Source organism: Solea senegalensis, linkage group LG1 (genome assembly GCF_019176455.1).
Source record: "Solea senegalensis isolate Sse05_10M linkage group LG1, IFAPA_SoseM_1, whole genome shotgun sequence".
NCBI classification, from domain to species: Eukaryota; Metazoa; Chordata; class Actinopteri; order Pleuronectiformes; family Soleidae; genus Solea; species Solea senegalensis.
In genome coordinates, this window is record NC_058021.1 from 37973052 (window position 1) to 37997779 (window position 24728).

The 24728-nt window shown below is 42.2% G+C and overlaps 1 protein-coding gene across 7 annotated transcripts in view; it reads left to right on the top strand.

Annotated features, from left to right (window-relative positions):
* Positions 1-23643, top strand: part of ntng1a (netrin g1a) — a 182301-nt gene extending 158658 nt beyond the window's left edge. For 3 of the 7 annotated variants that reach the window (XM_044022799.1, XM_044022817.1, XM_044022808.1), the window contains 6 exons: positions 7364-7390; positions 10997-11041; positions 12397-12456; positions 14032-14199; positions 16147-16281; positions 23329-23643. In XM_044022799.1, the coding sequence (XP_043878734.1) occupies positions 7364-7390; positions 10997-11041; positions 12397-12456; positions 14032-14199; positions 16147-16281; positions 23329-23585 (692 nt within the window). In that variant the 3' untranslated portion in view covers positions 23586-23643. The remainder of the gene's footprint in view (positions 1-7363; positions 7391-10996; positions 11042-12396; positions 12457-14031; positions 14200-16146; positions 16282-23328) is intronic. The other 4 variants (XM_044022825.1, XM_044022841.1, XM_044022833.1 and 1 more) reach the window with 4 other exon arrangements.
* The last annotated feature ends 1085 nt before the right edge of the window (positions 23644-24728 follow it).

A 24728-nucleotide genomic window follows, 5' to 3' on the forward strand; every position in this document is an offset into this window, starting at 1 on the left:
AGCCTGGACTTTATGGATCTTCTTGATCAAAGAGGTAAGAGATGTGGACATGAGTGGATTTCACCGCTGTAGTGATTCATGTCCTGTCTCGGAAGAAGGTCCACAACAGCTGTCCTCCTCCACCCGGTATCCTCTTTTTATTCCAGAAGACAACTAATATTATTTTAAATGATCTACAAATTGCACTTCAATATTAATTAATGCATCACTGCAAAACACTCCATCTGCAAGGTGCTGATCATGGAAATGTAACCACAGACACACACACACACACACACATACAGCGGAGAAAATAAGTATTGAACGCGTCAACATTTTTCTCAGTAAGTATATTTCCGATGGGGCTATTGGAATGAAATTTTCACCAGATGTCAGTAACAACCCAAGTTATCCACACATACAAAGAAATAAAAACAAATGAGTCCACAAATTAAGTTGTGTGTAATAAAGTGAAATGACACAGGGAGAAAGTATTGAATACACTTGCTGAAATTGATTTAATACTTAGTAGAAAAGCTTTTGTTGGTAATGACAGCTTCAAGACGCCTCCTGTATGGAGAAACTAGTCACACACATTGATCAGTTGTGATTTTTGCCCATTCTTCCACACAAAGTGTCTTCAAATCTTGAAGGTTCCGGGGACATCTTCTATGAACTCTGATCTTCAGTTCTTTCCAGAGGTTTTCAATCGGATTCAAGTCGGGTGATTGACTGTGCCATTCTAACGGCTTGATTGTCTTTCTCTTAAACCAATTGATTGTTTCCTTGGCTTTGTGTTTGGGATCATTGTCTTGCTGAAATGTCCACCATCTTCAGCATCCTGGTGGATGGCAGCAGATTCTTCTCAAGAATATCACGATGCATTTCTCCATTCATCCTTCCTTCAATTACATGAAGTCTGCCAGTGCCAGATGCTGAAAAACAGCCCCACACCATGATGCTCCCACCTCCAAACTGCACTGTTGGTATGGTGTTTTTAGGTTGATGTGCAGCGCCATTTCTCCTCCAAACATATTGTATGTTATGACAGCCACAGAGTTCAATTTTGGTCTCATCTGACCAGATTATATTTTCCCAGTATAACATTGGCTTCTCTAAATGTTGTGCAGCAAACTTTAAGCGAGCTTCCACATGCCTTTTCTTGAGCAGTGGTGTCTTGTGTGGTGAGCGTGCATAGAGGCCATGGCGGTGGAGTGCATTACTAATTGTTTTTTTTGAAACAACTGTACCTGCTTCTTCAAGGTCTTTCTGAAGATCTCCGCGAGTGGTCCTTGGTTCTTGGACAACTCTTCTAATTATTCTATGGCCTCCTCTGTCAGTAATCTTGCGAGGAGCACCTGGTCGCGGTCGGTTAATGGTGTAAAGATGTTCTTTCCACTTCCGAATAATAGCTTCAACAGTGCTCACTGGAACATTCAGAAGTTTAGATATACATCTGTAACCAATGCCATCCGTATGTTTGTCAATAAGCTTGTGAAGGTCTTGGGACAGCTCTTTGCTTTTACCCATCTTGAAATGATTCTTGAGTGTCACCTTAGTAAAGAGAAACCTTTATAGGCCACCAATTAGGACTTATCCACCTGATATTAATTTGCACTGATACGGGGCAGGATTGCTTCCTAAATACTGGCTTCCTGTGCCTTCTTACACCTTTTTTTTCTTCATGTGTTCAATACTTTTTCCCTGTGTCATTTCACTTACTTACACATAACTTTTGTCATGGACATTAATGTTCTTATTTCTTTGTATGTGTGGATAAATTGGGTTGTTACTGACATCTGATGAAAATTTCATCCCAATAGCCCCATCAGAAATATATTTACTGAGAAAAATGTTGACGCGTTCAATACTTATTTTCTCCGCTGTATACGCACAAATACGTACACATCGTGCATCATACTCTTGTGCAGGGAAGCATATACATGTATATTTAGTCCTTTCTGATTAATCTTCACACTTGGAGAGGGGATGTACTCATAGTTCAATGGAATTACCAAAGCCCAAGGGGACTGAACTCATTCTTACATGAACACAAACATCCATTATTGCACTAAATATATGGGCCTCATATGTAGTATGTATGTTGCCCATGTTGTGTTGGTGACAGGGGTTCAGATTCTTAGATTTTCTTAAACATATAACGTCAAACCAAAGCTATTTAACAGTTAAATGACCCATAGGTAGCACACGACTCACCGCTGCTGGAGTAATGAAGCAGTGATGTTATGAAATTGATGTTAAACTGGTAAACATGCGTACGTTTCATTTATGTCAAGCATCACTTGATTAAAAGGGCAGTATTTAATTTGACTGAACCGCCCGTTAAATGTGAACCCAGCGAGCCAAAGTGAGTGTTGTTTTATTCAGGCTCACTTAGCACAGTGCGTTCGTGTACCTACACGTATAGACCTTCTTGCTGCTTCACTTTCACCTTCACTCACTCACTCATTTTTGCTTTTATTCCCTCTGCGGGTGCTTGAATTTCCATTTAAGTCGCAATTTCTTTCATTTGGTCACTGTGAGACTCGTCTCCTCTTATTTAGCAACCTTTTTTCATATTGACTCTCCCTTTGCTATATCCTTCTCCTTCTCTGCCTATTGTCGCTCTATCTCTTGGTTTTGTTTCATCCTCCTGTTCTCCCTCTCTCTCTCTCTCCCTCCCTCCCTCCCTCCCCCTCTCTCTCTCTCTCTTCCTCACAACACCCCAAATCACCCCAGAGACCGAGCTTGTTTACTCTGGCTTTTCCACATCTCTGCTGTGTGCAGCTGTGACGGTAATCTTTCTTTCAAATATTTGTTTCTTCCATCTTCCACATTTTCCTTCCCCTAACTCCTTCCCCCATTTCTGCCGCCTCCCCCCTTCCGTCCGTCATACGCCTCATTCTGTCCCTGCAACCTTAAACTGTGCTCCTTCCAACTCGGCTCCCAGGTACTTTAAGACTTGCCACCTTCAATTCACATCTACACATTGAGAGCAAGTGAGCGAGCCAACCGCTGTGCCAAGCCAAAGCCGTAATTTTACTCCTGAGGAATTCAATCAAGTTGCATATCGTGTGCTTGTGTTTTGGGTGGCCTTTCCGCCGCTAACCAGTTAGCAATGCCTGTCACCATCTCTGGGCTGCATACGGCTGAAGAGCCTCAGATGATGATGGATTGCTATAAAATGATGGTGGCCAGGAAAAGTAATTACCAACTTTGCCTGCGGTGGAAATTCAGCAGATAAGCCCCCTTTCCAGAATCTTCCAAGTAGCACCAAGTCAGACTAGGTGAGACTTATTGAAGGTCAGTGCAGAATTGATCCAGACTCAAAAGATGTTATGACGCCAACAAGCTCACACTAACACACAAACAATCTGACTTTCACACCAGCGGCTCAGTGTTCTTCACAGTAGAATCTAAAAAGCCTTATGTCACATTTGTCCTTTCTCTGTGTACACAGTAGACACGCTGAGGGTGAATAAATGACATATTAGCGTGTTCAGAGAAGAAAATGGGATGCATGCCCATACGTCCATGAGAGAACATTTCATTATGGCTCTCTGATTATCCATTAGCAAGGTTACAGTGATGCTCTTGGATTTTTGACAGCATAACTGGATGTGAACGAGTGAAGTATGAACACAACAGCTGTGGGACTCTGTGAAGTAATATTTATTGTAAATCAGTCAATGCCCCGCACGACTTAGGCTGTATTTTAATGGTCACATTGTGTGTGCGTGTGTGTGTGTGTGTGTGTGATGGTCCCACATGCACACGGATCATGTTCAGTGAATCATACACCCATCAGAGATCATGTTCACCACCCAGTGGCTCGCAACCATGATCCCTGCACAACTCATAAAAATCAATGGAGCACACCGTCAACATAAACGGCTCCTAATGCTCTTCCTGTGCGATAGGACAAAATTAGATTACAGCCGTGCCCCATAATGGCGGGGGCAAGGCAGGTGAAGGGGATTGGAAATGATGGTGATTGAAAATTAATCGAATGACCCAACATGGGCTCCTGGACATCTGCTCAAACCCCACAGGTTGTTCATAAAGCGGCGAATAATTATACTGACAGAAAAGTGGTGCTCTAGATCAGGACTCTGAAGAACGTAGTTTCCTAACCTCAAACTCATCAAAGTGTCTTTGTCTTAAGCGTATGTATTTACACTCTAATATTTATGTGAAAACTATTTTATTTTACAGAGGCATTATATTCACATCAGGCAAAGCGAGGTCAATACGCAGTGCAGTTCCTAATGAAAACAAGGACATCGAAACACCACTTAATGAAACTGATGCACACGCAGCAACTATTTTACTATGTAGAAATAAAAACAAAAGTTCTGTTCTGTAATTATAATTTCCTCTGTTTTAAATCTGTTCTGAGGAATATTCACTGTCTTACAATTACAAACAGAAGTCTGAACTGTCCATTATAAAACAGACCTTTCCCTTTCTGGTTTTACATGTATATCCTTCTTACTTTAATGTAGTGAGTCCCTTGATAATCTTCTAAACTACAGATGTAAGTAAATACTCTGCCTCTTCTTTAGTTCTCATATTTTCAGGTTAAACTTAAGGAAATGTGGTGTTTAGTTCAAAGTTGAATGCACAACCATAGTGTGTGGTGTTTGTGTAAGTAGATGAAGTAGATTTAGTAGTTTTTTTTAATGTAGAGTGGTATGTTACATAAATAATTATAACTAACTTGGCATTTTCTAACGCTGCTCCCATTGTTTACTGTTGCCATGATTGCCAGGCGTCCGATTATCACAGTTTATAATAATAATAATGAGGGATAAATTGTTTAGTTTTCACTTTTTAACACCACTACAGAACTTACATGGAGTACGATGTTTGGGAAAACACGGCAGTGATGCATGTCGATCATTTCATTTCTTTAGGAAGTCAAAAACACGATTTGAAAATGCTTTGTTAGGTGAGTCTGCCAGTGAGGTGCATGGTGCCGTTTGACATTTTGCATTTCTTAAAAACTGGTTTTCCTGCATTTCCATGACAACAAGCTTTACTTGGCCGAAATGAGACGAGAAGCTCACCCAGAACCTTTCACCAAGAAGCATCAAAACCACATCTGTTCTCAGAGTTTGGATATGAGGAATGAAATACAGGATTAATATTATGAGTATGAGTAAGGTTGTAAGGTAGGCAGGCCTTACTCTATTTGTATTGGTGGTTAATGGGTCTAATAGTGACTTATAGCTGTAACATAAACATATTATTATTATATATAAATGTCAAAGCAACTGATATTAATTGAATACAGTTTTCCACAGTTTGCTTGTGTCTGTATTGTGATACCAGTGCTGCCAATTCAAAACTTGGTGATTAAGGTGATTGTGATTGTCTTTTAGATTGTCCTTGTCCTTGTCCTTGTCCTTCCCGTCTCCTGGTTAGCATCTGCTCAGCCCCTTGAGGTTTGACATCTATTATATGATCTGCGTCCACGTGTCAGCATAGCCTCCTGTACTTCACGGCTTTTCGACAGGTCACAGATTTGGCTCCTAAATACAGCTGCCGGGCAGAGATGAGAGGATGTGTGATTGAAAGGATGACAGAAGTTTGATCAAAGTCCACTTGTTCGGGTCCACACACACACACACAGGACATCCTCAGGTTACCCCTGGGTACATATAGATATTTTGTGATAGCTCCATCAGATGAAAGGGCGCACAGATGCCTGCTTTCTTCCTCAGCTTCCTCTACTATACAGTAGGTTGGCATAGATGACGATGTAGAAAGAGGGGAATAAAAAACACAGAATATTACTTTTTCTTCTTCAGTTTACATGAGCACATCCCTTCTACTGCCCAGCAGGCTTCCCATCCCATGGTGAGCGGGTTGTTTGTTTGTGTGGGCAGAGTGCCGTATTAAGGGTAGGAGGAAGAAAATATGGGAAAGAGGGCCTCTGTTCACACGTGTTTGGAAAAAGGTGGAGCTGGAATCAGTGTCTTGGAAGCAAATTCTTTACTGAAGAAGATTTAAACCCGTTCTCATCCCGAGAGCATCATATACCGCCGCTCAGTCCCGTCCCTCGGCGTCGCCTTACAGGCGCACAATGTACACTTTCATGTCTGAAAGAGACGCACTGGGCTTACACTTGACTCCAGTGTAATCCCACTGGTGGTGCATTAAGACACTCGGAGCAGAGCCGCGGTAAAATAAAAGACAGAGTTTGAGGTTAATGTTAGGGCCAAGAAAAGGGCTGAGGTTAGGGTTAGGATAAATATCCAGGTTAGGCTTCGTCGATATTCAGCATTGGCTCACACTCAGACTACTTTTTTATTGATATCATCAGCATTTCCATGGGCAATAATAAATCATAAATAATTATAAATAATATAGTATATATATTTCCTTGTCAGTGACTGCTTAGTACTGGCTTGATGCTGACAGGGACATTAAAGTGTGGATGGCGCCCGGTGCGTCGCTTGCAGACACAGAAAGGATGTGCGTCTGTAAGGCGATGCTGTGACAAAACAGCAGCATATGGCGCTCAGGAACGGGGACCAGTATTTTCTCACATTATCTAAAGTTGTCACATATGTGGACAGGTGTGAACATCCAGTATTAAAAGACCTAAGAAATACCCAAATCAAGGTGTCACTAACGGGATCAGATGGTAAAATGATAAGAGCAAGAAGCCTGTGAATGTCTCCGTCTCCTTAAACTGCCAGCCAGCTTCCTGGTGCAGGAGAGATCTGGTCACCATGGGGATGAGACAGACTGTATTATCTGCTCAGTGGATGTCTGGCACAAGGGATTGCTCGATGGAGGAACAGACAGACAGCAGGATAAGTCATATCCTCCTTTAATGTCAAATGCTGAATATTCTATCTATGATGCCATTTGATATGTGTGTGCGTGTGTGTGTGTGTGTATATGTGTTCATTTTTACGCGTATGAGTCTCTGGCAGCACGTGCTAAAGACAGATGTACTGGGAGGCATCTTAAATCACTTTACTAAAAAAAGTTACAGCGTCTGAATGTCGTTGAGCTTGTTTGAGTTCAGTGACACTGGTGCATTTTAACTGTGACACCAAGTAATAAAGGTAATAAAGGTCAAATAAGTGGGAACCTAGCCTGGTGTCAGTCATGGGGACTATTATTGTGTTCACACTGAATATGAAGTGATTTGTTCACTTATGCACAGATAACACGTGTAAACTTTGTGCTCCGCTGTGTCTCCCTGCTCCCAGTGTCAGCACATCCTCCATGTTGTGTTGTTGCAGGATTTGAATTTTGGGACTTTTTATGCTGTACCACCGTCACAAAAAGCATAAACAGTGACTTTGTTTGTCCTCTCAAGTTGTTGCTTTTGGGTAATGTGTGTTTTTCTCTCCCTCTTTTGCAGGTGTTCCTAATAACATTGGTCCTGTTAGTAAGTAAACAATTACAAAGCAGCTATACGAATGCTTGATGCTTTGCTTTGCCTGCTGTGCCACACTTCACTGTGCATTCCTCTGAAACTTGTGCCAAATGTTCATTTCTGATTCCAATCATCCTACAACGGACCACTCAACAATTGTTGAGTAACCTTTTATTGGCGTGTGGGTATGGGGGCAGCAGGGGGGGTTAGGTAGAGTTATATTGTCATGATGTGGGCATATTAATTTACTTTTGCCAGACTCAACCAGATATCACTTGCCTGGCTCTGCATGCTGAATGCCATTTGTTATTTTTTCCTCTTCCCCATGCATTATAAATAAATGGCATCTAGACTTTATTAAAGTGCCAGGACCTCTCTGGCAGTATAATGTCACAGGAGGTCATTTTAATATAAGCTGCAAGCGCCTTGGATGGTATTATCTTCATCAACCAGTAGCCCCTAAGGAGGTGGAGGAAGAAGAGAGGTGCCACGACTCAGGTTACCGCTGCCTGGAAGGCTGCGTGGTGCAGGAACCACACGACTGTATTGAACAAGTCAAAGTGCATTCACAGCCTGGCTCACTTCTCCTTAACTGCTCTCACTAAGTCGCCCTCGCTTCCCGGGGCACCACATTGATTAGGCGTGTGCCCCCTCCCTGCCCAGTCCTGGACCCACAGAGACTGGCTGCTGAAAGAAAGGTTTGTGATAAACTTGCCCAGTGACAAACTTATCTGGCTTCATTCAAAGTTTGGAAGTAAGAATTGGTTGGTCGGCTCTGGAATATACAAAATAAATCAGTTTCAAAGAGTTTGAAGTTAGTTAACCTTTCAAATTTAGCTGAGAGACATTGTTAACTTTTCTCTTTGTCATCTTCTTCTTTGGCAATGTTGCATCTTCTCCTCTCTTGAGAATCACTGATGTCTCTGAAACCAGGAGCTTAGGGACAGCTAATCTGGCTATGTTAATGATTGAAATTTAGAAAATGAATAACGCTAGTATATATCCAAAACTCTCGTTTCAGTGGTTTTGAACCTCTCGTGTAACTCTAAACGCTAAAAAGGGAGCACGTACTTTTCCCATAACATGAAATGACTTGTCAGCTCTCTTGTGTGTATGGTGCTCCATACATTAAACATATGCTCAGGTTTTTCTGTCATCCAGTTTTTCCGAGCGTTGTTTTCACCATTCGAGGGCTGAGATGATTGCAGGGCAAGTTTACGTAATCTTAAAAGAGACGTGGAGTGAGAGCTGATTACTCCCAGGTGGGTTTTAATCAGGCTTTCGAGTGGTGAACACTGGTTGTAAAGTCTGATGCTATGTCATGAATCAGAAATGGACATGTGGCCAGGAATGCAAAAGCACCACCCTCCTCCCCCTTGCTTGCATCCTCCAACACCTCCTTACACCTTAGAAACGATGCTTCCAGCCCCCATGCATGGCCTCTGCTTAGTGTGTGTGTGTGTGTGTGGGTGTGCGTACATGCTCTTCATACATGCTGCTTACATATTCACATGGGTCCTGTTCGTTCCATCCAGGCCACACCATGTCCAAAGGCAGTCCTCAAATCTTGTAAGGGGGAGTGTGCATGCCAATAAGTGTGTGATTGCGTGCGTATGTGTGTACTGGGTGGGTGGGGGGGGAGGGGGGGGGTGTGGTGATGGAGAAAGGACACTCCGACAAAGAGTCTTCACTCTTTCATCCATATTGGCCCGCAGGGCTTCAGAGTTCTCACAAGTGGCTGTCTTGTCACAGCTGCCGCTCACACTAAAAATTAAACAGTGACTCAGTGAAGAGGGTGAGGATGTTTGCAGTGCAAACACGAGTCAGTCTCATGTCTGCGTTTTTTTTTGTTTTTTTTTTAAAAAGCTATGGATAAAATGGAGGAAAGAAGGTTAAGATGTCCTTGAGAGTGTCAAACGGGTGAGGTGCAAAAACTAGAGCGAACTAAATTCAAAGCCCTGCCCTATTTGTGTTCCGGTTTGAAGGTAATTACATTTCTTATCGACTTTTCTCGATTCTATTTCAAGTTTATTAAACCAAGCAGAATTGTCTAATGTGGACCATTAAAGTAAAATTGATATATATAAAAAAAACTCTGTAAGATTGTATTTCATTGTGGGTGTGGCATTGATTCAAATCTGTCATTTAACTCACCTTACCTGAATATCCTTCATAACAAAACGTAATTAATGGAACCCAGATGTGTGTTGCATCTAATCAATTTCCAACACAGAATAATTAAAATGAGTTTACTTTACCAATTAGACGGTATAGATCCTCACAGAGCCGCTTAATCTCTCTCTTATCATGACGTGTTTTATTTTCTGTGAAATAATTCACCTCGTCAGAGAAAGATCGCTCCCGTCCTCACAAGAAAAAGAAACAGAAACCGCTCACGCGCAGATGAAAACATGACACTTCACAGTCTTGCAGCTGTAAGCCCTTCGTGTGGTGTGTCCCTTTTTTAAGCTCTTTATTTGTTAACATGTTGTTTTCAAAGAGCCTCTCATCAAGACTCCACTGGCTTTAACCCAGTGGAGCTGCCACAGTTGTCATCGATGCCAGAATCCCTGAGCTGGATCAGCTGTTGAACTTATTTGGGGGGGATATTTAAAAAGAAATAATAATAAAAAAGGAACAAGAGACTCTCTGCTATAATCTTTTGCTCACGTTGTTTCAAAATCAATGACAGCTAATGTCATATGGGTTTATGAGTGTTGGTGTGTAAATATGCCAGTAGTGCGTGTTACTAAAGTCCAATGAAAACTAAAGGTTTGAAACATTTTCTTCTTTTGGATTACGTCCAAAAAAGATTCATCTCGAGGAGGAGCAGTCATTTTCAGGGTGACAGGCTTTTTGCCAAGACACCACTGGATGTTAATTACCCACGATTGCATGATTAATGGAGTCAGTGGCAAAAGGACAGAAAGATCAAGTGAAGAGATGAAGGGGTGTTGTGAGAAAACTTATCCATATTCCTCCCTTTGCTCGAGCCCTCTCCATTTCCAACCGCAAAGTATTTCCCTGACACGGAAATACCGACTTGTATGTAATTATGAGGTTATGCTGCCCACAGCAGTCCGTCATTCCAAGTCCCAACACCTGCCATTATTTATTCATTGTTATTCCTCCACCAGAAATACACTGTAATTAGATATTGATTACATAGTCGATGTGATGAATTAAACAAAATGCCCCCTAACGTCTTAATTTGGTAAACATAGTTTAGACCCGCTTGCATAAATCATGACTTAAGTACTAAGTTTAAGAGGGTTTTTGTCTTTCTTTTTTTCTCTCTTTCAGTTTCTCACTCACCATTGTCATCGCCATAAACATGCACATACACAGCAAGTGAATAGCACAAATTACATACAACGTCTCTCCAATGTCCTTTTACTGGGTCTTTGGATGCATTCTCTTTGCTCATCCATGTCAGCCCTGCCCCATCGTATTTGATGTGTCCTGATTTCCCAATTTTAGCCATGCTGGACATGTCCATGTCTCCGGTTGTGTGTCCACTACCACGTAGTGTCCCCACACACCCCTCTAGACTATCTGTAAAAAATGCATTACAAACGTGCACGTGAATAACTCCTGGTTTCTCTCAATTGCACGCAGTTCGGCCGAATGTGTCATCCCTAGGTGTCGCTAACCGAAAAGAAGGTAGGCATCTCAGATCATGCAACAACTCTGTTTTTTCACAGATTCACTTTAACCTCGTTGTGTTTTTATAGAAAGAAATAAAAAACTACTCTTTGGGAGTGAAGAGTATTTATGGATAGCATTTTCCCCCTTCCAGTCTTGGTTGTTGTCTTGTCCTGTCTAGGATCATGATAAAGGGTTGTGGCTCCCTCGTTGGAAGCTTGTGTATTCACTGGGTGGTCATACTCACTTACTGGAGTTTAATTTTCGAATAAAGACTTTCAGACCGACCGTGGCGAATCACATATACGCTGGCGTCAACTGTAACCCTTCTCATTCACTGAATAAATTTGCCAAACTGCATTATGGATCCTTTGTTACAATTTGCTCGTGTTGCGTGCATATGAAGTTGAGAAATCTTTCCAATCAAAGGTCATTAAAATCACGTTATGTCAAGTGTCACTTTAAGTCACTTTGTTGTGTTGAGATCAACACCTCACGTTCCACATGGAGCTCTAGGACCAACCATTTTTCTCCCCATTGCCAAAGTTTATCAGACCCATCCACGGCCTACACAGCAAAAATCACTTTAGCAACGATAGCAACTGCAGATGTGACAGGCACTACTCGTCGGTCCACCATTGAACATTATCATTAACACAAGTCAGCCATCAGTGCGTCACGAAGCAAAGCGGGAGCGTTTCCTCTGTGGTTTTATGCAGAGTGATTTCAGGTTAGCCTAATATGTCTTGTGTATGGGACGTGCAGCCACCTTGCAAACAACTAGCACCCAACCACTTGGCTCTGCATTTCCATGACTGCAGCCAAGCACACATGCGAGCTTATGTCACCCAGTACCATGGCAGAAGCAGAGCCTATTATTTCATTTTCACCATTGTCGGTTTTATGAGCGGAAAAGAAATCGAGGGATTGATGTGGTCACCGAGAGCCAGCTTCCAGACCCGCTCTCCTGTGCCCTGAACTATAGGGTGAAAATCCTTGGCTTGCGTCCACCAAAGTGTAGTGTAGCCTGTCAGGAGACAGTTTCTGTCTGGGAAATCACACGCGGAGGCTTTTGAATTATACAAATCACTTGTTAATGAAATGAGGCATAAAAGAGGAACCATAATATTTGAATTGTTCGCCACTGAAGGCATGTGTAACAGATGCTGCTACACGCAGCCAACTTCACTTGGCAATGTCACTCCTTATTTCTCAGTGCCATCATTCATCATTATTGCGTATGTTTCTTTTTTTTACAGTTATAGTCATTAAACATGAGGCTCAGTATGATTAATTCTCTGACATTACATATTTTGTGTTGATCGAAATATTTGTTTTGTTTTGTTTTTGTTGATGTTGTCGTTTGCTTCTAGTAGCACCTCAGGTTGCGTTGTCCACTGCCCCTTCTGTCTACGTTGCAAACAGCAAGCGAGGTAGGAGCTCTGGAATTCAATGAACATGTCATCCCCCCCGAGATGACCCCGTCCCCCCCCAAACCTTCCCACTTGTGAACTGGTGTTTCTGTTTATTGTAAGCCCCCAACCCCATAGCACAGACCTGAAGCTAGAGCACTCTGCATCCATGTCTCCAGCTCAGTGCTGGACCAGTGGTTTTCCCGTTAGAGGGCACAATGCAGATCCATTCATCTATGGAATTGTTTCTAAACACTATAAAAGTCCCTTGGAATCATATCTTTTTCAGTGCAAATAAAATGGGTGTTTGAGCCCATGAGCCTATTTTTGGGAGTGTATTTCCAAGACTCAAGACTTTTTATTCCCCGTGTGTGCATGATTTATGACCATAGCCTATTTCTGGAAAGCAGAGATTATTTGTCTTGTGAGAGTGAGGTATTTATTGTAGCTGGCTAACACTTAGACAAGACTCACTGCTTCAGGTGAAAGGTAGAGTGGACGAGGTGGCAGACGCACTGCTCCTTCGTTTCCAAGCCTTGTTGGGTTGTTAGTAGCCAGACCTGACCTCAATACAGATCCTTAATAACCACAATCCCTTGGACGAAGCCCCATCTATTCTGGATCTGTGAGTGGGCTTTGTGTCCAAGCGGCTGCCAGTGAGGCTTAAGGGTCACATCTGTCTGCACCGTGTCACATGGTGTCAGTGGTCAGTCAGCATGGCAGACTGATCCTCACTTGGAGAGAGCTGAGCTGGGGCGACCTCCTCCTCTCCCCTCCTGTGCTGCACCCCTTAGGGGCAGGGCTGTCAGTGACTATCATAGTCTGCAGCATGAGGTTTTGCAGTGCAGCTGCAACTCCATATTTCGAACTTAAAATGACATAACACTGTACAGCAGGCAATGACACACTCTCCCAACTGCAGCTCACCACACACACACACCACAGTTGCCTTACTGACCCAAGGAAGCAGGTTTGCAACAAGTATTTTAAACAACTACAAAGCGACTTTAAACACATTTGTTTGATGAATTATGGGTTTTCCAGACTTAAAATTCACCAGGCATTGCATTCCATGGGTTTGTGACATGAAGAGGCATTCAGAGTTTCATCTCACCCTCTCTCTCTCTTATCACGTCAAACCAGATAAACCGCATTTACGATCTCAATTACACGACACAAAGCAGGATTTCCTCACGCCCTGAAAAACACATTCCATTCATGGTTTGACCTGCCGTATGCTGTGTGGTGTTCCTGATGTGACCATGTTTCTGTGCCATCATCTCAAGAGTCTTCCTCGCCTTGTTGTTGTGGTGTGTTTGAAGTGATGTGATCGCTCCGAGCCCTACTAACACTCTGCTTTTTGATGTGATGTCTTCTTCTAACTCTGGCTGTGGTCCATGCCAGACGGATCATGAACAGTCCTCCCTCTCATCCCCTCCCCATCATCCCCTGCCTCACAGGGCAGTCATCATTTTAAACCTTGCATGCCATGGCGCCTCGCTCAAGTTCTTGCTAACCCCACCGTCGTAGCAACAGTTTCTACATTCCCTACCGCGTCTCTCTTTCTCTCCTTCACACTGCCTCTCTCTTTGCAAGACTGCGAATGCTTTGGCCACTCCAACCGATGCAGCTACATCGAGCTGCTAAACACCGTCATTTGCGTGAGCTGTAAGCACAACACTAGGGGCCAGCACTGCCAACTGTGCAAGCTGGGCTACTACCGCAATGCCTCTGCAGAACTGGACGATGAAAATGTGTGCATAGGTTAGTCCCCTACTTGGCCCCTCTCACTGCCACCCTGCTTTCACACACTTTCCTTCACCTCACCTCCTTTCTATGACTCCCCTCCCCCCCCTCCCCACCACCACCACTTCATCATCTGTGCACCCTCCCGTCTCCATCTCTTTCAGTGGTCTCCACATTTTCCTCCTCAGCTTCTTCGATGGTGTCACTCATTAACCTCCCTGTCAGGATGAGTGTTTTATGGAGGACATTAGTAAGTCAGCTTCAGTCAGACGCACAACAACTAAAGGCTTGTGATATTCAGGTCACTCAGGTTACCGACTGAATTTAGAGTTAATGCTGTACTTCAAAGCTGCCGTGCTTCCTTTCTAGCTTGTACTTAACACAGTGAGATAAGCATTGCTTCAAAAACAGATGGACATACCGGAGAATAATAGAGTATGTGCACAAACGGAAACACCTACTTTATGAAAGGTTTTTTTGCATAAAGGGTGGAACCTCTTTAACACAAATTAACCAAATAAACCAAAGACAACTTAAGCAAAGTAACCCCTAAAGACATAACTTTGTTACATCCATTGCAAAACTGAAAAGAAGCAGCAGAAGAGACCAGCTGTTTCTTTGTGCTTCTCTTCTTTATAATAATATGACCCAAAATGTGTATTATGATTATTTTTACTAAAAATGTTAATGGTTCTGATTTCAGCTTGAAATTAAAGGTGTTTTTTTGGCCTTTATGCGGGCTTTCATTTTGCATTGTTTAAAAATGTGAGGAAATAGCATTTCACATAAATCCTTAGGCATAAGTTTGGTTCCCCATATGATTCCGTAGCTGCCATGTGGAGTCTGAGCACTCCATGTGCCATGTGCATTTGTGAGTCCTTGGGGGTGATGGAGGGGCGTCTGACAGGCAACAAGAGTTCTGAGAGAAATGTCGCAGAGAAGTCACACCGCCAGTCCAAGGTGCCACACAAGTGCATATGTCATATATGTGAAGTGGCCTCAGGAGCAGCAGCTGAAACCTATCACAAGGCGTTAAGAGTCACCGAGGCGCAACCTCGTGCCAAGCTCGGTGTCACCCTTCCTCTCTGTCACTGACCGCCCCCCCCTCCCCCCGTTTGTCACTTGCCGTCACCTCGCTCCTCTTCCCTGACCCTTGGGTGCCACTCGGGTGCAGCCACGTGCAGACAGAGCTACCACAGACGGTGCAGCGTGATGGTCAGGGACTGTCAAAATAGGTGTCACTTTGGCTGCAGAGTGCTCCAGTGGCTGTGGAGCGCTGAAAGGTCAGCTGAGTGTAGGTAGCCTGGGACATGACAGGTAGTTACTGTTGTTGTTTTTTTAAAAAGGTTTTAAAAAGAAATAAACAGGAACTTCTGTTGATGGTAAAAAGGCATTTTACGGTTAATCAAATTCTTATCCAGTATTTAAATAAAGAAGGATAGGGAAAAAAATGAGGGAGAATTAAAGAACCAGTTACAACAATGCCCATTTCAATGTACTCCACTCTCATTCCTCTGAAACCTTCACATTCATCTGTCCATCTGTCCAAGACATGCTCGTCACATGCCCTCTCTTCTTACCATCCTCTTCTGTCTCTCTCTCTGAATGAATGAATCAGATTTAAGAAAAGCATGTGCAGATTAGCTCATTATGTCCATCATAATTCAAAGCTACGGATAATGCTTTGCATATTTGCATATTTGCATCATTGCACGATGTTTATCTATGCAACAGTTAAATAAACGATTGTATAAGCTGTAATGATTACAACGTGTCCACGCATCAGAAGTCAACTCCATTCTTTTCTCATTCTGTCTCCATAACAGTTGAAATGGTAGCATTTTACTCTAAAAATAACAAAGCGCTTTGGTGAGCTTCTTGTTGAGTTTGAGGACTGCGGTCCACGCTGTGAAAATGAGGAAGTCATGTTTCCAGCCTGTGTGTATGTGTGTCTTGTTTTTCCAGAGTGTAATTGTAATCCCTTTGGCTCAGTCAGTGATCGGTGTAATGGCACAGGATTTTGTATATGTAAGGAGGGCACTACAGGGCCCAAGTGTCAGCAGTGTCTACCCGGCTATTTGTGGGACGATGGCTGCAAATGTAAGTAGAACCACAACCCTCCCCGTGCAGCTCCTGCCTGTGTCTCTCTGCTCTCCCTCTCATGTCTTTTCTCTCTGTGTGATTCCTAAGCTCCACCTGGAAAATGACTGCCGAGCTGCCTTCACGCATAACAGACTTACCCCAAAACATGCAATAACCCAGTTTACTAAGCCATTTGATCACTAACCGAACCTGCTTTATTATCAATATCAACCGCTGCTGCCCTTTACAGCGCGCAGAACGCAGAAACACAAAGGCCTGATGGGATGCATGCTGCTCAGTAACGGAGTTATTCAGCTATGTCGCACATCAGCAACACAACAGCTGAGTCAATATTGATCGCTGGACAGGCCGCCTGTGATCTGTTTGAGTTGCCGTCACCCCATTGCCCCGCCCCCCCCCATTGCTAGTCCATGCCAATGACAATGTCATTCAACATGAACATTGTTTGAAGGAGAATGCAGGTCATTTTGACTTCCAGTCCATTTATTATTGCACTCTCTATATTTCCCTCTGGTCAGTGTGCAGTGCATGCCTCGTCTACTCTCTTTTTTTTTTTTTTGTTCGCCTTCAAATGTCACCAATTTTTCATTGTTTCCTTCACGTCGAACTTACAGCAGGTAGACAGAAGTGCACGCCTCATGACAAGGTGTTTACTTCACTCTGACAAGTTGGAAAAAGAACCCCTCCCACCCTTTGAACTTTGATGGTGTAAATCCACCACTGCGAATACTGCTTAGACTTTGTGTTTTATAACTCATGCATGGACAGTTTAAGTACAAATCTTTAAGCTTTCTTGGCTTTCGCTCACGTGCCTCGCGTTGGTTTAAAAGCGCCGCTGAAATGATGGCCTGCAACCGCTCATAATTGCTGCTGATTGACATTTGACCCCACCTTTGCGACCATGTTATTAACTGCGATTATACTAGTGTAGGTTTATGCGCCGAGTGGTGACACCTATGTGCCTGTTTCCTGTAGCTCAACATTAATCTCTGTCTCTGGCTAACACTGGTGTCCTGAATAAAGCTGCTTGAATAAAAAGGCTATAATGTTGTTGGAATCAACATTATACTGTTAATTTTTATAGCACATTTCATAAAACAGATGAAGAGTCAGTGTAATTTAAGACTTTTTTTAATCTTATCATTCACTTTAAACATTTAAAAGCTCACATCTAATGAGTCTCAGGATACGATCACTTTACTCTCCTAATACATTTTAATTTCTCTCTGTTATGTTTCCTTAAAGAATAAATAATGTTTTCTTGCACAGTCGCTGTGATTGCCTCAATAGTCTGTGTGCAGCAATGGGAAGATAGTATAAATCCTACAGTTACTCTCATAAAATGAAATTACTGCAGTAAAGGTCAAGACAAAACTGCAGGAGATTACTTTAGTGTATCACAATCAAGGCAGTTTACTCAGATAATTACAGTTTTAGCCTAAATGTGTTCTTCTAAAACTTAATCTGCTGTTAATACACCTTCAGTCCAAGTGAGTGTTTCTGCCAGACAGCCACTGCAGGCTGCTTCCAAAACACAGCCACCACTGACCCTGGCTCGAATAATTCAACGGTATTAAACAATTTAGTCAGTGCATGCAAAATGTACAGTTAATCGAAGTGAAAGCTGAGTAAAAAATAAAATGGAACCACCTGAGAAGTGTCAGGGTCCATGCAGAGATTCCTGCAGGTGCCTGTGTTTTTATTGGAGCTTGTTTTTGCCTCATGTTCTGTTTCAACACTTTATTTTGAGACGTACGACTTTTAAATTAACAATTATCCTTCATTCTAAAGTGCTCACAAACATGTGTACCTTCTACGGCATCACTTTTATTTATCGATCACATTAAGTATTTTATCAAGGATACATCAATAATATGGATAGAATTTTACATCGACCGTGCCTCTTTCATATGAGCAAACTTTCATGCTTAAAAGCATTTTTCAAGTTTTCCTGGTGAATGTTAGTTTCTTAAATTCTTTAATATGATTTTAATGCTCAAGGAAAGTTCAATGAGCAGAAAATACTTAAAATAAAAAAGAAGAGAAACTGCACTTGTGTTTACTGAAAACTGAAATTGTTTACGACAGAATTTCCCAAAAACCTTGAAGCGGTTGTTTCTGAGTATGTGTTGTATGTGCTCCTTTTTTCCTTTAAAGCACCTGAAACTGTGCAAAATGATAACCTTGATTCATTGTAACTTGAATAAAACGTTATGTGTATAGTTCCTGAATTAGATGGTTGTTTATTAACCCTTTAACACTGACGACGCGTCGACGCAATCACACTTTGCATCGCCGTAGTTACGTATTACGTGGTTAGTATGAGTAGTTTTCACGTGTCAGAGCTTCAGTCTGAAGCAGTTATTGAGAGAAGTCGTGCTGAAGTCGACGTCTGTTGCCTCAGACTGTTTCTCCACCTTCAGTGGCATCTGAGAGGTTTCAGTGAAAACACAGCACCTGAAAACTCCCTCCGTGGGATCAATATGTAGATGTGATTCTCTCTCTTGCTGTTACTCACTTTGCTTAATCTGCTTTTGTTTCAGCTTGCATGTTTGACTACATTTCCCAGAGCGCCTTTCAGCAGCTCCCACCTGAGGAGGTTCCCTGCACTGTACACGTGTAGAGAGAGCGAGAAACTGAGAGAAACTGAAGACGACTAGTGTTGCGTTATATCTGGTTCTGGTGCACTGGATTTGACAGTTTACATGTTTTCCACTCTGCGGAGGCTGCGTCAGAGAGATGAGTTTGCTCTCCTCTGCCGTGGATTTCACTGAAAATTCAGTTTTTTCCACTGGAATTTGAAACCTACAAATGGTTTACTTTGCTCTCACACCTTAGGTTTAGAGGAGAAACAGACCAGGCACATGTTTTTTTCCCTGAAGATTGTCCCGCTGAGTTGCTCCACAGATGGAGCAGTTTGGAAACTCTGCAGTCTTGCCCTCGCCTTGCTACCCCGCTGCTGCGGCGCTCATCCTCTATGCATGGACGAGACTCGATCTGCATGCAGACTGAAGAATGCAATTAAAAGTCAGATCTCTTGTCAAACACATCACATCCCAGACAGGCACACCTAGTTCATTGGTCGTCTCTCTCTCTCACTCGCTCTCTCTAAATATTATCACTCATATCAAAAGCAAACGCGACACATTTTGTCATTGACTTCCTGCACGAGCTGCTGTTTACGTGTGGAGAGAAGGTGATAAAGGTAAAGGTGCAGAGCTCGCAGTCTAATTATTCTTACTCCCACTAACTTTTTCAACCATCCAAACTCCTCCCCCAGCAGAAGATCATTACCCATAATGCCCCTGTGCTGTTATTGCTATGAACTTATTCCTGCCAATTTACAACAGTGTCTTTAATCTCCGAGACTTGTTTCCCCTCTAAATGAAATGTCTCTGTGTACAAATGTATTTAATGTAAAGCTAACAGGTATTTGTGTTATTTCAAACCTAAAGAGAGTCAGAGGAAAATGAATGATATCCGTCTTTGTAGTTTGAGAGTGTATTTGGCCTCAGCCTCCGTTCTGGAACACAAGTGAACCAGTTCTAAATTGAGGCTGAGGAGGACATCCATGCTGTTAAAGGTAGTGATCCCTCACAGCTATTGTTAGCCAACAGTGTCGTCCTCCAAGTGGAAAACAAACCGCACAGGTTGCTCCACTCTCTTTGCGTCACTTTGCCTGTAATCTGAGCGCCAGTGGACGGCTGTGTTATCTAAATCTGGTCACATCTGGTGTCAACATCTGTCCTGGGAGATGCAATCACAAGTGGACAACTCTATATCAGCTACTGCTTAGTTGATTATTTCACAGGAAATAAAGACCGCTTGATTCTAAAGAATCCTGGTATTTAGCTGAGTACAGAGGAGTATTTGAAATTGTATACACGTTACATTGCAGTATAGTAATTACATGGCCATTTATTACCAAGCCATTACCTGGGTTTACTTTGGAAATAATATAGGATTAGTTAGAGGTAGACTGTTTGACCCTTAGTTTCAAGCAACACGGATTCGTGCCGCATGTGCACCCTTGGTAAATTGCCATGGGAATAATATAATAATAACTCCTTATATGGACATCCTGGGGGTGTGCGTCTATAGGTCTATAGGCATATTCATCTTCATCTTCTTATGTGTTGTTGAGTCAAAGTTTTGATTCATGTTATATCACATATCTAACAAAAAATATAGATACAAGCGATAATTGTGTGGAAAATTAGACCAAAATACAGAATAGACCGTTTTATTTTGTTTTTGTTCATAAAAACGAGCCAACTGTAATGTATAAAATATTAAGTACTTTCTGCTCACGTGTGTTTATATAATCAAATTTAGAACATTTATTTTTTAGATTTTCAGATTGCCTATAGGTTGTGGTTAAAAAACAAGACACCCTATATGGCTTATTGCTTATAACCTCTGCATATACGTTTTAACATAGTAATGGAACAAAAAGCTCTGTGTTCTAAGAGTTAATTTGGCCAATACTTATTTGTAAAATAATAATAAAGTTTCATGTAATCAAATTTTAGTTTTGTATAGAAAATACTGTATATGAATATGACAGAGTATTAGGGCCAAACTGAAAAGAAAAAAAAACAAGAATAAAGTAATTATTAATTAAGCAAAGATCCTCATCTGCAGCCTGCAACAAGATGAGAAATGCGGCGCAAATACATTTTAAAATTAAATTAAATAATGATACAAAATTTCGTAATATAACAAGAACTAAGTTGTGATATTACGAGATTTTGTATCCTTATAAAATGATATGTATCATTACTTTATTCGATTTTACTCTCATAATATTATTACTCTAGTCTTGAAAGATTTTGCTTTTTTTCTTTGTTGTTTGGTCGTAATATGAATGCATTACAGTACAAACATAAAATGTAGATTGGAGAGACAGCCCATAAGTATTTTAAGCAATGTTTGTATTATTTGTTGTCATTAAAGCAGATTTAAAAACAAAAACAACAATCAATTTCTGGCCATTGGCTGCTCTGATTTATGAAAAGCCACATCTGTCAACCTCTAATATTAACTCCTTATTACAAATGATTACCATGCTATTACCATATTGTTTCTGTGCTGTAATGTAACGTGTTACTGCACATTTTCCTGATTGCATGAAGTGTTGTTCACACGCTCCATGTGTGAACAACACAGCAGTCACACACTGAACACCCGTCCAGTGTGGATCGAGCGTTAGAGCTGTCCATGTGTGATGCAGTCACTCTTAAACCGTGGTGTAAATACTGTCTCTAATGAAAATATCACAGCTCTGCCGTCCTTGATGTCATTTTTTCTTTAACGCAAACAAAATGTAAAGCACTTAAAAACGGGTGGAATGAAGTGGCTGCTAGTTAAAGGAGTCTCTTAAGGCCTTTACAAAGGCACTTGATTGATTTTCACCATGGTCTTGGAGGATGTGTTGCCTTATCCGACTTTCCCCAGAATGAAGCGGTTGTGGTTTTGTTTATTGAATTGTTGCTTGAGTTTTCACTCAGTGGTTGACTTGGTCGTGACATTGATACGTCAGCTGGTTGCTGAAAGCACAACTTTACTGAGCCAAACAGCAGCCTCTGTTTCTCTAACTAAACAGACGAGGCACAAATAGGAATCGCAGAGTCAATGTTTCTTAACAAGCCTCCCATCAAAGCCCCATTTGGCTACTCCTGGGGGACAGCGTGCATCCAATTCTGAGTATTAGGAGAGAGGCTTGGTATTTGTTGTTGTGATATTTATGTCCCATAGAGTTCATAGATTGCTCACCACATTGTTTTCCACTCCCATAAAGGACTGAAATGGGCAGAAGTGGCCTCTGTGTTTATCACTGTTTATTTGTCTCTGCTGGTTATTAGTTTGTGCTGCACTGCTTTGTTTGCCTCCAGCTTGCTTGACAGCTTGCCTCCACTGGGAAAAGAGTGGTCTCAGTGTCCCAGCTCTAAATATACAGCGATTTTCACCTGACGTTCAGTTTATCTCAAGTCACTGCTGCGTGTGGGGAAAGCAGCTCGGGCTTTGACTGAAGAAACTATAGATTCTTCTCTCGTAAAATAACACATTTAATAAGGTTTGTGTGTGAGAAATGAACAATATTAAATGATCATTGGCTTTTGATGATTGCCAGGTATTTATAAAGGCTTTTGTTATTGTAGATGGACGTATATTACATTATATTATATTATATTATATTATATTATATTATATTATATTATATTATATTATATTATATTATATTATATTATGTTATATTATATTATATTATATTATATTATATTATATTATATTATGTTGTGTGATAGAAAAGCCCTTTCACTTTTCACTGTGACGGTTTCATGTTGTTTTTGTACATATTTACAATCACAATGACAAATGTACACTATTCTAATGAATATGCATTTTAAAGAAACAGTTTATCAGAATCAGGAAAAGTTGAAGGAATGTTTAAAGAATTAGATGAGAGTGAGATGTTCTGATTGTCACCACTCTTGCATCTGATAAGGATAAAGCACGTCAAGCGCTCCCTGATTTTAACCCTCTTGATTTCCAAGTGTCGTATGTTGCCTATTTATGTTTCTTTCTTTGTGTATTCTCTCATGTAAATGGGGGCAAATATAGTGTAATGTGATAATACGTGAGCGCTGAGGTGCTGGAACATTTGATAGGTGATTTTTGTCTGCTAATGACGCAGTTGTTTTTTTTCTTCAATCTTTATGCCACTAAACTTACAGGTGTGAGAGTGCTATAAGTCTGAACATCACACTTTCAAGAATAAAGTGAAAGAACAGATGTTGAATGAGTCCGTTAGGTATTTGACGGAGAATAGAATGCGGTGGCACTTTACTTGAAGAAATCCTGTGAGTTTCCAGCAGTGAGATTCAGTGCTTGTGACACATCCCAGTTTCTCCCACAGTGACTGTTTTGAGTTGGAAGTGAAATTAAATGCTTTTGCACTTCAAGTGAAATGTTACTGAAATAACTCTCCTTCATATTTGTCGCTCACCCCTCTCTCCTGTCTTTACATTGCTCCCGCCGCAGCCCGGGTGTGTGACAACGAGCTGCTGCGCTGCCAAAATGGCGGGGCGTGTGTCAACAACGTCCGCTGCACCTGTCCCCCGGCCTACACGGGCGTGCTGTGCGAGAAGGCCCGCTGTGAAAATGAGCTGGGCGGCTGCAGCGGCCCCGATTCGGGCCAGGCCTCCTTGATGCCTCCGTCGTTCCTCAGGCTGCTGCTGATGCTGCTGCTGGGCTCGGTGCTGCTGAGAGAGGCTTCGTGCTGCCCCGCCGTGCTCTAAAGAGACCCATGACCTGGTGGGAGTGATACAATCGCAACCAACACCCAACCCCCGCGCCCGACCCTCCACCTTGACCTGCCCATCCCCACGTTCAGATAATCAACCACCCATTAAAACAAAGAACAACCATGTGCTTTCTGGACTGTACTGAGCTTCTCCGCCCGCCAGACGCCAGTGGAGTCTCGCACTGATGAAAAGGGAATGTGCCAGACAAGTGAAGACTTTTCATTTACTTTCAAAGATAATAATATAGAAAGGAACAAACATATACTTTTCAAAATGATATTATAAAAAAAAAAATATATATATATATATATATAAAGGGAAACTGAGCGTTTGCCGATAAAGAGTAAAATGAGCAAAGAACAGTAAGCCACCCCCCTCCCTCCTCCGTCCCCTCCCCTCTAAGCCATACCAGGTACTTGAGCTCCTTCCAGTTTGAGTAGGGGATAACTGAGATGACAGACTTGTTCACTTACTCTCTTATTGCCACGGCAACAACAGCTGCGACCAATCAGCTTCCGCACAAGCCGACTGTGGCCGCCGATCCCCTCCGGGATGCTTCTGTGAGTTAAATGTTGGCCGGACTGACGCCGAAAAAACAAATCTCGGAGAAAGTGTCCCTGCAGAACGGCGAAGGCCGGGCTTGTGAAGCGCGACCGTGACACTCGAGCACACCGACGAAACTAAAAGAGCAGAAAACACAGGACGCGTACTTTGCTGTCAGTGCAATGTGGAGAGAAGGAAATCTGTGCTGACTGCCACTTTGTGACACACACACACACACAAAAAAAACCTTGCTCTAGCTTCCTGTCTCTCCTTCAATCTCTATGTCATCCTCCCTCCTGTTCACCCCCTGTGTCTCCCCCCCCCCTCGCCATGCTGCCACTGACCTGTGCTTTCGTGAACGTTGCTCTCTGTAAGCCCTCGTTGGTTGAAAGATTCTTTTGTCCGATGTTAGTGATGCACATGTGTAAGAAGCCTCCTCTCCCCGCCCGTCCTTTTCCTCCCCCAAAAAGATCCTCCCAGATTCTTTTTTTCCGACCTTAGCGCCGCCACACACTCCCCCGCCATCGCGGTCGGAGGTTTTCACCTGAGCACAAGAAAAGGTGCACAGAGAACCGTCAGTGTATTTGCAAGTTC